Source organism: Erpetoichthys calabaricus, chromosome 1 (assembly GCF_900747795.2).
Source record: "Erpetoichthys calabaricus chromosome 1, fErpCal1.3, whole genome shotgun sequence".
Lineage (NCBI taxonomy): Eukaryota > Metazoa > Chordata > Cladistia > Polypteriformes > Polypteridae > Erpetoichthys > Erpetoichthys calabaricus.
Genome location: NC_041394.2, coordinates 284,899,341 through 284,914,457, shown reverse-complemented (window position 1 = coordinate 284,914,457; position 15,117 = coordinate 284,899,341). Strand labels below are relative to the sequence as shown.

The following is a 15,117-nucleotide window of genomic DNA, read 5'->3' as shown; positions in this document are numbered from 1 at the left end:
ATGTTAATTAGCTTGCCAGAGTGTTCTACTGCTATTTCAGCTTCTCACTGAAGATTAAGAGCTTCATTTTGGGCTAAAATCATTTGTTGTACATGAGCATGAGAACACGAGCATGTATCATGTGAATTAGGAAGTGTTTTTAAATGCAAGCAGAAAATAAACAAAATTTTATCAAAAACTTCAAACAACTTTATCAAGATATTTAACATGCTTCAAGAGGTACATGGTGATGAAAGTCTCAGGCATAGCTGAGAATGTGGTAGTGTTCTAGAGGAGTGGGCACTTATCTATATGTGCACTTCGTCCTTTTAAAAAAACTTCATATGCTTTCTAGTAGCAAACCTTGGACTTTGGCTGCTGAACTATGAAGATTATACATTCTGTAAAATTGTCATTTATGAACTGGAGCACAACATTATTTCTCATGACATATGAGCTAAGAAAAAGAAGAGCAACTTCAGGTAAATAGTATCTTGTTTAAAGCACTACACATTTTCATTTGTTATGCATTCATTACCAAATACCTTCATCTCAATTTACATTTTGGAAAATTCTGCACAAAGAAAAGTTTACCCTTAACTCTACATGCATAAGGTTACATTGTATAGTTTTCTTCTGCTATAGCATTCTATGATTTGTCACACTCTTCAACCATTTCCTTAAAAACTACCATTGTTATATCAACCATGCACAAACTGCTTAGTGAAAAATTCTAGATACATGTTTTAAAGAAGTGAGCAAAGTATATTTTTCCTGGCTGCCAACTTTGGACTTTTGCTGCTTTCAAAATGATTAAAATGTTTAATTATCAAACTGTGCTTGAATCATGTTTGTTTCAGTGTTCAAAGTTACTAAACTTAATGTTTACCTTCAGCAACCCAGCTTTCACAATCTAATGGCAAATACTGACCTCACATGTTTGTTTTTTTCAGAACTTCCTCCTTCTGTAATCTGATGAAACACTGTGTGACTGTCTTTTGAGAATGATATCACAAATCTTATTTATAATGATAAAGCAAATGTCTGTTTGGGAAACAATTCTGAACATGTGTATGAACATCCAAGATTCACACCTACTGTCACTTGCAGTGTTTGTTGTGTAGTATGTCAAATTTAATTTATTTCTGATTATACTGCATAAGTCTTATCTATTTACATAATTCTCAAATATGCAAAAGCCCATTCTCTTCAGTTTACTACAGAGTCTACACTGCACAAAAATTCATATAAAATAACTGGAAAAAACAACTTGAAAAAAAAAAATGTTTCAATGAGGTAAGCAAAACTCACTTCACAAGATTTCTTAAAATATGCCAAATAATGTTCAACACATATCCTGATAAGTCAAACAATCATAACAATGACTAAAACAAGATTTAATGGCTTGACATAAAAACTTTTCACTTGCTTAGATTTAATTTTTTGTAGTGTATAGTCTTTTAGACAAACCCTGCCCTCTAAATACATTATTTTCTCTTTATCTCACACACACATGCACACAAATACCATATACACTCAATGTGTTTTAAATTATTTAAACGTGTCTGATGTATTAATTCTAAATCAGTGCTTACCTGGCTGCAATATCACACTTTCTGTTTGTTGTGATCCTCGTTGTGAGTAAAGCAAAATTTCACTGCCATAGCCTAAAAGCAAATAAATGGAAAGCCAGTAAACATTTAAACACTTTTGCACTCACACAATTTCCCATATTTATAGTAACCTGAATGCTTAAAAATTGTGTCACAAATTGATGAAAATATGAGGAACTCGTATCTTGATTGGCAGCGATGTAATGAAGACTTCAAATCATGTGGTAAAATCTTAGGTATATTTTACTGTGTAAAAAGCAACATATAATCAAACATTGAGTATAGAATATAATAGCCAAATTAGTGTGCAAGTCAAAACACTGTTGTCCACAAACATATTAATTGGTCTTTGTTAAATAAAAAAACATTGCCTCATTTCTATTATGTGACTCTATGAATCAGTATACTAGAAATGAAAAAAATTATATTGTATGTGTGAAGTTCTTATAACGCTTCTGAAGTGAAATTCAACCAAGTCGAATTTAACTTGATTACAGAGGAGTAAGCAGGTCATTATTTTCAGCTTCTACCAAACCTTAAATTGATGCAAGGAATATCAAAGTGCTACTGGTGTCATTTTGCTTAAATGAAAATGCAAGCCTCAGAGAAACAGGACAGTAAAATCCCCATGTCCAGAATGCATCTAGATAGAAAATTGTGCAAAGTCTTCTCAGACAGTGCCATGCTGGTAAATGCACCCACACCTGAATTTCTAATACATGGACCGGATTACTGGACTGCAAGTGTTAGGAGGAGGACCATTTAATAACAGTGCTAGAACTTTGGTCAATCTGATCATTGTACTATATATTGTGTTTTCTTTATAGTTTAATGACAACTTTTTACATATAAAATATAATTTTTTAATAAGTATTGAACAACTTGCTTTACTGGCATATACTGCACTTACATGGAATCCATGTTTTCTAACAGAGAGATGACTAGCTGAACAATTCAGAAATCCAACACGTGAAATCAAAAACTACATGTGGCAAGTAATTCTTTGGAGGAACTGCAACACATATGATTGAACTCTTCCTATTAATGGAATGGCACTGTACATCTACTTTCTGATTTTGCTGGTTTTCTAGTAAAGGTCCCATAGCTTGTTTTAGCCATTACTTAATGGCATCTTGCAAGTGGCTATCATTATTAGTTTCTTTATGTGCACACCTTCTCAGGTTGATTACAAACTATCTCACAATCTTCACTAAATTGAACGTTTAGTTTATGCATTACTGCTTCCTTGCCAGTGGGACCAACATCGTAAGTAGGTAGATAAAAATGCTTTTTCATGTTATTACGGGCTAAACAATGTGCGCTATTCATTGGTGTTCTTAAAGTTGATCAACAAGTCTGAATAATTCCAGCTACCTTTAATACATTTTCTGCCTCAGTTAAAGGATAAGTTTGGTATCTTTCAAGTTATTTCTTTGCAAATATGCTATATATGCCTTTGCCATGCAAAGTTGTGTTCTAAAGTTTATTGTTTCTATAAATGTAAAAAAAGATCCTGCATGCACTGGTGCTTTACATTCTATGGGGCACAGAGGAATTTTTCAAGCCAAGGGAGTCATCAAGTAAGAACACTTTATAAAATAGTTTATATGTGTCACGTTACAAAAAAAACACCCAGATTATGAGATTCAGCCATTTTAAAAGAAGACTAACTGTGCACAATACGTTCAGCACTTATTCTTCCTGCGCTAGGAAGTGCAGGGTTTCCTACCAATAGACCAAATCAGAGTAAACTTTTCATTCTATGTGACTGGTTTTGTTTTTATTTACTTCCATATTTTCATAAGGATTTGCACAAGCAAATAGAAAATGTATCCTTACCACGAGATAAACAGTACCAAGTCTTAGCTTAAAAAATGGACGAACTTGGTAAGTTTTAAGCTCTTCCTGTGTGCCCCATACCCTCCATTGCAAAGTTATAGAAAGAGCTTAACTTTACTGTAGAACAGTTTTAAGCAGAAAAGGCATATATACCATGTTTGTGAAGAAATAAGTTTGACTTGAAAAAAATAGAAAACTTATACTTTACGGAAAAGTTTCACAGAGACGAATATGATTCTTGAGATGAGAATACAAGTCTGAAGAGTACACATTAACAAATTTGCAGTGAATACTGGTGAAATCCAGCAGTGAATTAATAGATTATTACTCTGAAAAGTCCATACCCATGGGGTTACATCGTAAAAACTTGCAACCTTCTATCCTTGCACTTTAAATGTTTGGAGTTGCAAGGTCCCATTCCTACTTATGTATTAATCAGATACTTAAATTCAGTATGGAAAGAATGGGAAACCGCAAAAGAAATTAAACAATAGACTTAAAGCTGAAAGTAAATAAAAAGGTAAAATTGCTGTTGTCCATTCAAGTGCTTATTTGCACAGGGTAACTACAGTCTCCCAGCACCAGACATATAATACATATGCCTGAAGACAATGAGAGATTTTGCTTAAAAGTGGGTGGGAACAACTGGACAGTTCACTGAGTGTCACAGTTCTAAACAAATCCAATGCCTTGCAAAGGCAACATTCAAATTAGGGGCGGTGAAATGCAAAGAGCAGTGGTACTCTTGTTAACCTGTCCCAACAGAGAGTAAGCTTTTGATTACTGTCTTAAGCTGAAAATCCTCCTCAAGGACCCCTATTAACACTAAAATCTATGAAGCCTACAAAAAAAAACTTGAAATCCTGAGCCACCTTAAATTCCTTTGCACCTCTCCATTAGCGTCTTTTGTTTGTGTTGATCAGCACCGGCAGAAGGCAGCCTGCTATTCCACCCCCCACCAGCATAGCTCAAGTCACAGAGAAGATTCTCAGAGCTAAAGTATGTTTATCTGGGTGTGAGGAAACCTGGAATCGTAGAGGATAAATAATATATCGTCATTTGGAATAGATAGATAGATAGATAGATAGATACTTTATTAATCCCAAGAGGAAATTCACATACTCCAGCAGCAGCATACTGATACAAAAAACAATATTAAATTAAAGATTGATAACAATGCAGGTAAAAACAGACAATAACTTTGTATAATGTTAACGTTTACACCCCTGGGTGGAACTGAAGAGTCGCACAGTTTGGGGGAGGAACGATCTTCTCAGTCTGTCAGTGGAGCAGGACAGTGACAGCAGTCTATCGCTGAAGCTGCTCTTCTGTCTGGAGATGACACAGTTTATTGGATGCAGTGGATTCTCCATAATTGATAGGAGCCTGCTGAGCGCCCGATACTCTGCCACAGATGTCAAGCTGTCCAGCTCCATGCCAACAACAGGGCCTGCCTTCCTCACCAGTTTGTCCAGGCATGAGGCGTCTTTCTTCTTAATGCTGCCTCCCCAGCACACCACCGCGTAGAAAAAGGCGCTCGCCACAACCGTCTGATAGAACATCTGCAGCATCTTATTGCAGATGTTGAAGGACGCAGCCTTCTAAGGAAGTATAACCTGCTTTGTCCTTTCTTACACAGAGCAACAGTATTGGCAGTCCAGTCTAATTTATCATCCAGCTGCACTCCCAGGTATTTATAGGTCTGCACCATCTGCACACAGTCACTTCTGATGATCACGGGGTCCATGAGGGGTCTGGGCCTCCTAAAATCCACCACCAGCTCCTTGGTTTTGCTGGTGTTCAGGTGTAGGTGGTTTGAGTCACACCATTTAACAAAGTCCTTGATTAGGTCCCTATACTCCTCCTCCTGCCCACTCCTGATGCAGCCCACGATAGCAGTGTCGTCAGCGAACTTTTGCACGTGGCAGGACTCCGAGTTGTATTGGAAGTCCGATGTATATAGGCTGAACAGGACCGGAGAAAGTACAGTCCCCTGTGGCGCTCCTGTGTTGTTGACCACAATGTCAGATGTGCAGTTCCCAAGACGCACATACTGAGGTCTGTTTGTAAGATAGTCCATGATCCATGCCACCAGGTATGAATCTACTCCCATCTCTGTCAGATTGTCCCTAAGGAGCAGAGGTTGGATTGTGTTGAAGGCGCTAGAGAAGTCTAGAAACATAATTCTTACAGCACCACTGCCTCTGTCCAAGTGAGAGAGGGATCGGTGTAGCATATAGATGATGGCATCCTCCGCTCCCACCTTCTCCTGATATGCAAACTGCAGAGGGTCGAGGGCATGTTGAACCTGTGGCCTCAGGTGGTGAAGCAGCAGCCTCTCCATGGTCTTCATCACATGTGATGTCAGAGCAACAGGCCAGAAGTCATTCAGCTCACTAGGACATGATACCTTTGGGACTAGGGTGATGCAAGATGTTTTCTAAAGCCTCGGGACTCTCCCCTGTTCCAGGCTCAGGTTGAAGATGCGCTGTAGAGGACCCCCCAGCTCCCATGCACAGACCTTCAGCAGTCGTGGCGATACTCCATCTGGACCCATTGCTTTGCTGGCACGAAGTCTCCTCAGCTCTCTGCTCACCTGCGCTGTTGTAATTGTGGGTGGGGATGTCTCTCCTATGCTGGTATCAGCAGAAGGATGTGTGGAGGGTGCAGTACTCCGAGGTGAGAGTGAGAGTGGGTTAGGGTGGTCAAACCTGTTAAAGAAGTTGTTCATTTGGTTTGCTCTCCAAGTCTCTCTCGATGGTGGCACCCTGCTTCGAGCTGCAGCCAGTGATGATCTTCATCCCATCCCATTCATCTCCATCCCATCCCATGCTGTTATTCTGCAACTTCTGCTCCAGCTTTCTCCTGTACTGCTCCTTCGCCACCCTGAACTGGACTCTAATTCCTTCTGCACGCGCTTGAGCTCATGCTGATCACTGCCTTTAAAAGCCCTTTTCTTCTGGTTCAAAAGGCCCTTGATGTCACTTGTAATCCATGGCTTGTTACAGTTCTTACTGGAACTACAATGTCCATACAGAAGTTGATTTAGTCAGTAGTGCAGTCTACAACCTCCTCAATGTTCTCACTATGTGATCCCTGCAGGATAAACCAGTCTGTAGTTCCAAAGCATTCTCTCAGAGCCTTCTCTGCCTCAGGGGACCACTTCCTGAATGAGCGTGTGGTTGTAGGTAGGACCCTCACTCTTGGTTTGTAGTGAGGCTGAAGCAGAACCAGGTTATGATCTGCTTTCCCAAGCGCAGGCAGTGGGGTGGCGCTATATGCGTCTTTAACGTTTACATACAGTAAATCAATAGTCTTATTTCCCCGGGTGTTACAGTCCACATACTGGGAGAAGGCAGGTAATGTTTTGTCCAGCGTCACATGGTTAAAGTCTCCAGCGATTAGCACAAGCGCCTCAGGGTGCTGCGTTTGTAACTTAGCAACAGCAGAATGGATGATGTCACTCGCTGTCTCCACGTCCGCCCGAGGAGGGATGTAAACAATAACAACAATGACGTGTCATTGACGATCTATGTAAATGTAGGATGACCGGAAACATGAGGCAGCAATTGTTGAACACGTAACTAAAAAAGAAACGTTTTTCATATTTTAGTAATAACTGACAAAATGTAGACATGAAGTGTATAATGTGTGAAGACTGAAGTCCAAATATCAAATAAGCACTTTCACAAAAGGTATAACAAAACAAGTGCGCTTTTATTCAAAAACATAACTGATGAAAAAGAAAACGGGTTAGGGTACAATGCTGACATGACCACTTGGGTGGTGTAGCAATAAGAACAGGAGGTTCCCGGTTCAATTGTGGGCGTGTCCATTTTGAGAAGTGAGCTTCTCTTACTGTTACTATTATAGAATAAAAACATACATTTCATTTGAGTCTGTAACTGCTGGTGTAAATTTATGGTACTTGTAAAAGTAAGCTTTTTTTTTTTTTATTCTCTCAGTCATGTTCATGATCCCCCCCAATCTGACACTGCTAGTTTTCAAATAAAGTTGTGCTATGATAGAGGTGAACTCAGATGAGGATGAGGGTTCTACATCGGAGAAAGAGAACAGAAACCCTCCTCATAAGAAACGTCCACTCACGCATAAGAACAATGCAGCTGAACCAGGCATAAAGGCTAAAAAGGGCACCATTTGGATGCAGCAACAGGTCGGGCGCCATCTTGTCAGTCAATGTGCCACATGCATGTCCTACATTTACCCAGATCGTAGTAGACACTGAACACACATGAAATGTATGTATTCCAAATAATGATATATTATTTACCCTGTACCAGTGCATGCTCCCCAACCTGACCTGATACAACTCCAGGCACCTTACACCCAGATAAAGAGACTTCAGCTGGGAGAATTTCAGCTGTGTCGGTGGGGGATGGGATAGAAGACTGTTTGCTACCTGTGCTAACTGACACATTTGCAAAACAAAAGACGCTGATGAAAAGGTACAAAGGAATTTAAGGTGGCCCGGCATTACAACTTTTTTCGTAGGTTTTAGGGATTCTAGTGTTAAGCGATGGATTTGGCCTTTATTCACTACAAACCTTGTTTGTGAATCACATCTGGCCCTGTCAGAAAAGGGTAACTAAAGCTTAATTTATTTATCTTGCTGTCATTATGACTGTTGCATCACCTGTGCAGAGAATATTGTTGTCTTTATATGCACAACAACAGTCTGCTGACCCCAACAACATTCTGTCGCTCTTTAACTCGGCTGAAATTACCATTAGTTTTATTGAATCAGCACACATTTCTTAAAAATTGTTCAAAGAACTGTTCACAGTGCTGCCTGCGCTACGTGAAGAGTGCTATACAAAAATAAGTTATGTTGAATTGTATTGTACAAGTATGTATTAAAACCCTGCAAATATTTTCTGGTATGGCATGTTTGGTAATTAAAAAGTAATTTTAACAGACTTTAATGCAGGTGGATGCTATGTAGTTTCATATGTGGTTCTGCAGGATGGTGCCTAATCATTAGGCACATTTACTGCTACAGGTGTACTGAGTAACAAAATTAACATCTCCTTTAGCTATACGTTATAAACATGTGTGACAGCATACATTTAATATAATAGCATATTCTACAGTTTATCTTTTTTGCAAATGTAAACTGCCAAATCTTTGAAACTCACATCGACTATGACTGTATTGTTATATTGCAACTGTAAGCAACACATACCAGAAATAGCTGGTGACAATGAGTCATTCACTTTTACCACTAACCCAGTGATATGTTTGTATTCCGAAGTATAATCTGGTTTTACAAAACAGTTTTGCCCTTGCAACAGGTTGTTTATTATAAACAAATGTAATGTACTCTCTGCACACATAGCACACAACTATATGTTTAGGAGGATTTTCAGCCATAGAAGGTTTATCCATTGTAACTACAGGCTGCTGTCAATCAGACACTGTTAACTAACGAGAGCACCACTGATGTTTGCTATTTAAAATCACCATTCCTTATTTGAGTTCCACCTTCTTGTGGCTTTGAATTGGTTTAGAAATGTCACATCAGTGAACTGCTCAATTGTTCCCACCCATATTTAAGCCAAATTCACTCACAGTTCTCTTCAAACGTACAGTATCTATTATACGTCTGGCTATGCAAGGCTAGCCAAGAACGCAAATAAGCAACACGATGCTATGAGAAACTATTTGCCCAGTGAAATTTGTAGTATTACTGCATATTTTGTAATTACTGCATAATTACATTCTCCCACTGTAAATGACAACAAGACAAAACAGGGATATTTATGTTAGAAAGCTAGCTTTTACTAATCTTGAAGCATCAAAGTTAGATCCAATACTACAAAAAATCTGTGAGGCCTGGAAAATATTTTCTAACTGCAGTCCAACTTAATACACAATACATTTTCTGAGCAAATCAATGGAAACTATTGATTACGTCTTGCCTGAAGAAGAGGCCTGAGTTGCCTCGAAAGCTTGCATATTGTAATCTTTTTAGTTAGCCAATAAAAGCTGTCATTTTGCTTGACTTCTCATTACATCCATAATGTCTAACATGGTACAACACCCTAACTTTCTAATGGAAACCATTAAAAGGTTCAGCATAAATTCTGGCCATATTTTTGTTTCTATGTAGCTGGCTGTAGTGCACATAATCTTGCCAAGTCCTATGATGCCACCTTGTGGTTTAGTGAAGACAAATATTGGCTTAAAGCTTTAGTCAACAACAACTTCAAATAATAATAAAGATAATTACCCTGTTGCAACACACTAGTCCTTGTCTGGTTGTCAGTGTGTGAGTATGTCATAAAGTTGCTTCCATTAGATACCATCTGTAAGCCTTTTCAGGTTTAAAAAAAAAAAAAAAGATAAAATTGGGTTAATATAAAAATGTAAGTTTAAATAATAACAAATTCATTCTATGCAAAACTTCCACCACAGTAGAAAATGTAGCAGTAAAAGGCGTCAGGCTAACTGAACATAAACTTTTGCATAAGCACCTATTCCTTACAAGGAAAGAATTTTAACAAACAGTAACACAGATTGAGGCAATGAAATGGACTATATGTATGTAAATAAAATACAAACATATTTGAGGTACATGTGCTCAATAAAAATCAAGTGTACGACATAAGATGAAATGGGATATAAAAGGTGTTGTTTTGAGTTAAGAATGAATCAGGGATTGAGCTAGAAAAGATAGGAACTAGAAGTCAAACCATGAGTGACTTTCATATGCAACTCACCATAATACATAAAAGATTAAAATCAAAATATTTTTAGTTCTGTTCACAAACAGAAAAACCTTGTCATTATTTCTGGTTTTAATTAAGGAATCTAGCTATTTATTTATTCACTGGCCAGAATAACTCTGCACTAAACTGCAACTTCCAGAAAGTGATTCTCTATAATTTTCATATCACAAGAGCAGATTGTGGGTATAGCACAAAGAAATGCAATTGCATCAAGCTAAATATTGCCAGATAGCATCGTGACCAAAAATGATACTGCATGTATGTTTAATACAACCCAGATGAATAACTGACTAGTGATACACATTTATTGTTAAAAAGTGTAAGTGTACTTACAGTACTTGAAAAATCAAGTAAACAAGACTCTACAACCCACATTTCTATATTAAAAATTCAGCAGGTCATTTTACCATTTCCTGCAAAATGGTATAAAGTATATTTAATGTAGACACCATATTGGCTTTGTAAGATTTTTTTTTCTTTCCATCATCTTTATAAGCTAATACTGACAAAGTGGTTGGACTTGCCACTTTCAAACTCACAACGTAGAAAGAGCCATCTGTAATTAACTAAAATTATGTAAACCATTCAACTTTATCTTTCCACTTGCTTCATCGTCCAACCTAAAGTGCATACACTCTTCTTACAGTCTATCTGATACCCCAGTCTATAATTTCTCAGAAAAACAGAATTAAATTTCGCTTGGAAATGAAGTCTTTAGGCTTTATTTTTGGGATTCCTTCTTCACTTAAGGCTCATGACAGGCCACCTCAACATCTTCTAGCACCAAAGATTGCACAGCTCCACTCCTATACCACCCAGTAATTTTTGGTAACTATCACATTTCTTCTACTTTTAACAGACAAAGCTTTCATCAGAAGGACAATAACAAATTTTGTTGAGTCTTATTTTTATGTAGTTATTTTAAAAACAAGTGTTTCCAATGTAAGCATTTTGAACTGATTGGGTAGGCCTATGATCAATCAGGCCCACATGTGGCAATGTTTCTGATCATTTATTAGCATCATTTGAAGATATACAGAAATTTCACTACTGGTGTGTGGGGTGTGTCTTGCTCTGATAGGTAAAAAGAAATGGAGCTTTTTCTATTTCTGAGGATCTACAAATCCCTGATTCTCAAAAGAAGCAATACAATTTATCCAGGAAACATTTTTCTGGTTAAACAGTGCGCACTAAATGACACTGGTGGGAGTTAACAGTAACCAGGAAGCACTTCTTCAAAAAAACAAATAATAAATCATGAAGCTGAACTAAAAATGATGACATCTTTAACATCTACAGTACATTATTTGTAGGTGACATGGGTAAGTGAATGTATAAGAAATATTTCAAAATTTAGGAGAGCAGAGCTGGAAATATAACCACAAACTTTTAACAACTTATTATTTGCAAAGAACATAAACAGCAAATGATTCCAACCTGTCTCAGGTTACACGAGAACTCATCAACATGGAAACACGTGTGGGAAATACAACCTACACATACAAAGTTGCATTAATAAATGCACCATATGACTCCAATGAAAGTAATGAAAACATGTCCACTAATAACAAATAGCTGTGCTTATTTGCTTTTAGTCTCTGCAGTAAGATTTTTTAAGAACAGAATAAAACTTAGTAATAAAAGTAAACTGCCTTTTTTTTACATTGTTTTTTTTACTCTGTTTTCTCGATTTCTTCTCTAAAATTATAAAACTTCAAAGGCTTTTTTTGCCAAGGTCAGAAAAAAACATTATTTATATTGCAAACGCACCTTCGTGGTGTAAAACAGGGTGCGAATCTCCATGTTGAAATGTCAACCCACCACCAACCTGATTTTCACCAGTTCCCATTACTGTACCTAGAGCAGTAATAGAAAGACAGAACAAAATTAAAAAACAAAAATCACAAGCATACTCCTTAGCACTACTCTACCTTTCAAAAGTTCAAGCGTCAAAAACTATAAGAAGGTGATCAAAAATGTTGAACACATTTAGGGAAACACCACTGAAACCAAGCAAATTCTGTTTATCAAATGTAATACACTTAATGTAATGTTCAAAAAGCTATTTAATTGCAAATCAGATAAAATGTTTTGTCTTGCTTGTGCAACCACTTCTCTGTAACTGACCTGAGGTCTTTAACACTGAGGATCAGGTGGTAGTCAAATGAGGCTAGGACAAGGTCTGGTGAAAAGGTGCATATTATCTATAATGAAAATGCTCTTCAATTCTTTGATTTCCACAAATCAAAAAACAGTCTCAGGCTGTATAAAGATCTTTTGAAATTGTGATACAATGAATTGGTGAGTGTACATTTTAAACTTTGACTTCTGTTGGTTTATAAAACATGATCTGCTTGCATTCTCCTGTCTTGTGCATCTTCAGATTACTGCACAGTAGTTTCTTAAACACTTCAGTAATATGAAACCTGGTTTCAAAAAAAGGAATTAGTGTGAAAGTATTTTCACTGGGCCAGACATGATCCTTGAATAAGAAAATATGCCTTGAAACAACCCGTTAAAAAGTTTGTAGTGAATAGCAGCAAAACCCTGCACTGCAAAAGCTACACCCACAGAGCTTTTATCTAAAACACCAACCCCAAATTCCTCCAGTTCACGTATTTTAAACCACCGCAAAGGATTCATGGAGAGAGAGAAAAAAGACTGTGAGAGCAAATATAAAGCTAAATTTGCTATTATCAATTCAGGAGCTAAGTACAAGGTAACTGAAACTAAATGATTAATTTGTACATTTTGATGAGCATAGCAACAGAAGTGAGAGCTACTTGCCTGCATGAGTTTGAGATGTGCTATTGTCTGCTATGATATCTTTTTCTAATTTAGACCATCGCATTACTATATGTCATAACAGCGAACAGAGTCTAGATAGGCATTGTGGTCTACATACTACGTGTTAAAACACTGCAGCTATTCTGGCATGGCATGTTTGCATTTTCAATAAGCCAGCAATGTTAACTTACTTTAGTTATTAGTTTAGTCAGGGTGTGAAACATCATTAATTTTAAATGCATTTTTTGCAATTTATATTCCACGAACATAGCTGTCGATTCTTACAAGCTTACATTAACTCCTACACTATTATTGTAACACTGAACAAAAGACAGCACCTGCAACAACATATCAAACACGTTTCATATCTTCAAATGCCAACGCATAATCTGAGGGTACAGAAAGGTTTTTCCCTTACAACATATATTTATTTTAAGATGTGCAATGTGCTCTGTGCACACGCAACACACATTGACTTTTTAGCGGTAAACTTTATTGTAACCAGACGCTTGTTGTCTGTCAGATCAGGTTAACAAGATCACCACTGCTCTTTGCAGTTTAAAATCGCCACCCTACGCCGAGGAGTTGGGATTAGTTTAGAAATGTGACACTCAGTGAGTGGTCTAATTGTTTCCACCCAGTTTTAAGCACAATTCACTCATGATTGTCTCCATGTATATATTATACTGTATGTATAGCTCAGCAAGGGTAGTATGAAGAGGACTTTGATAATTATTATATTTTGTTATTAAAAAGGATAGATTAAACCAGTACATACCAACACTACTGTGTGTCCCCTGGATGATTTCATTTGTTGACAATCCCATAACTCCCCCACTGCTGTTTCCATTGGGATTTGAAGGCACTGAAGCAAGGAGGCCTGAAAGTGAGGACATAAAGACTTTTACTTAACATATACAAAAACATTTATAATTTGATTAGTTTTGTGGTGTTGAAAACTGGCTAACTGAAATTGAACAAACATGTTATTTTCCTCTCATAAATACTTTATGGCAGTGGTTCCCAAACTTGGTCCTAGGAACCCCATGTGGCTGCAGGTTTTTGTCCCAACCAACTTCCGTTTTTCATTGAACTCACGGCCTAATTAAGTGAATCATTATTTCCCAGTTTTTGTGTTTTGGAGTCAATGTAGAAATTACAAAACTAAGCTTGGCAATTTTTTTATTAAAATACACTAAGCGATTTAGTGTTCTGGTTGTTTAATTCATTACTTACTAATCAGTGGGTCTGACTCTGAAGTAGTTGCAACTTTCATCATCCCAGGTGTTTGTTCTGCTTATTGCTAATTGTCAGTATTAGGGTTAAATGAAGGGAGCAAAGTAAACAAAAAAGGGGAAAATAATAGGAGAGGAACAAGTTAAGCATTTAAAGCTTTAGAAAAAATAGAAATATTTCTAAAGTTCTCTTAAATGTAAAAACCATACTGCCGTGCTTTTTTGAATGCAGAATAAGAGAAAAGAAGAAACAAAGACCAGCTAATTAAATGAGATCAGTTATCAATTATTATCATCACTGATTGTGAACCTGGGTTTGGAAGACAACATACAGCCACAGGGGGCCCCCAGGACCGAGTTTGGGAAACACTGCTTTATGGGGTTAAATGTGTATTTTTTCAGTGTTCCTTCCTCATTTTGTCAGGACAGACACAGTAAAGTTGGAAATATTTTATTACTAGCTGTGTTACCTGGGTTTGCCTAGGAAATTTCATAATACAACGTGTGTCAGGTAAAGTGCTGTCAGTTAGCTGGGTGTGTCAAAAGTACTATGTAATTAACTAAGTACTTTCTTGTACAATATTTGTATTTTTCTAACCACATGCCAATATTATTGGCAGGTAGCATGGTGTGGTGGTTAGGGCCTTGGACCTAGAACTTTAAACCCCGAGGTTATTGGTTCAAGTCACGCTACTGATACGGTGTGACCATGTACAAGTCACTTGACCAACCTGTGCTCCTGTTGGGAAAAACAAAAGAAATGTAACCAATTGTATCTCAAAACACAATGTTACAGGAAAATGTATCCTTTTCAATTGAAGCAGGTGATTAGTACGAATAATATGAAATTTAAGTACATACTGTAATGAACTTCCATAGTGTGGTAAAGAAAGTGAACACAGCATAAAGATTTAT

At 37.2% G+C, this 15,117-nt stretch overlaps 1 protein-coding gene across 1 annotated transcript in view; it reads right to left on the bottom strand.

Moving 5' to 3' along the window:
• Nucleotides 1-15,117, bottom strand: part of cry1b (cryptochrome circadian regulator 1b) — an 89,626-nt gene that overhangs the window by 4,968 nt on the left and 69,541 nt on the right. Inside the window, exons 10-13 of the mRNA XM_028815944.2 lie at nucleotides 13,746-13,847; nucleotides 11,951-12,037; nucleotides 9,682-9,765; nucleotides 1,575-1,646 (exon numbers count right to left, since the gene is read on the bottom strand). Coding sequence (XP_028671777.1) covers nucleotides 1,575-1,646; nucleotides 9,682-9,765; nucleotides 11,951-12,037; nucleotides 13,746-13,847 — 345 coding nt within the window. The remainder of the gene's footprint in view (nucleotides 1-1,574; nucleotides 1,647-9,681; nucleotides 9,766-11,950; nucleotides 12,038-13,745; nucleotides 13,848-15,117) is intronic.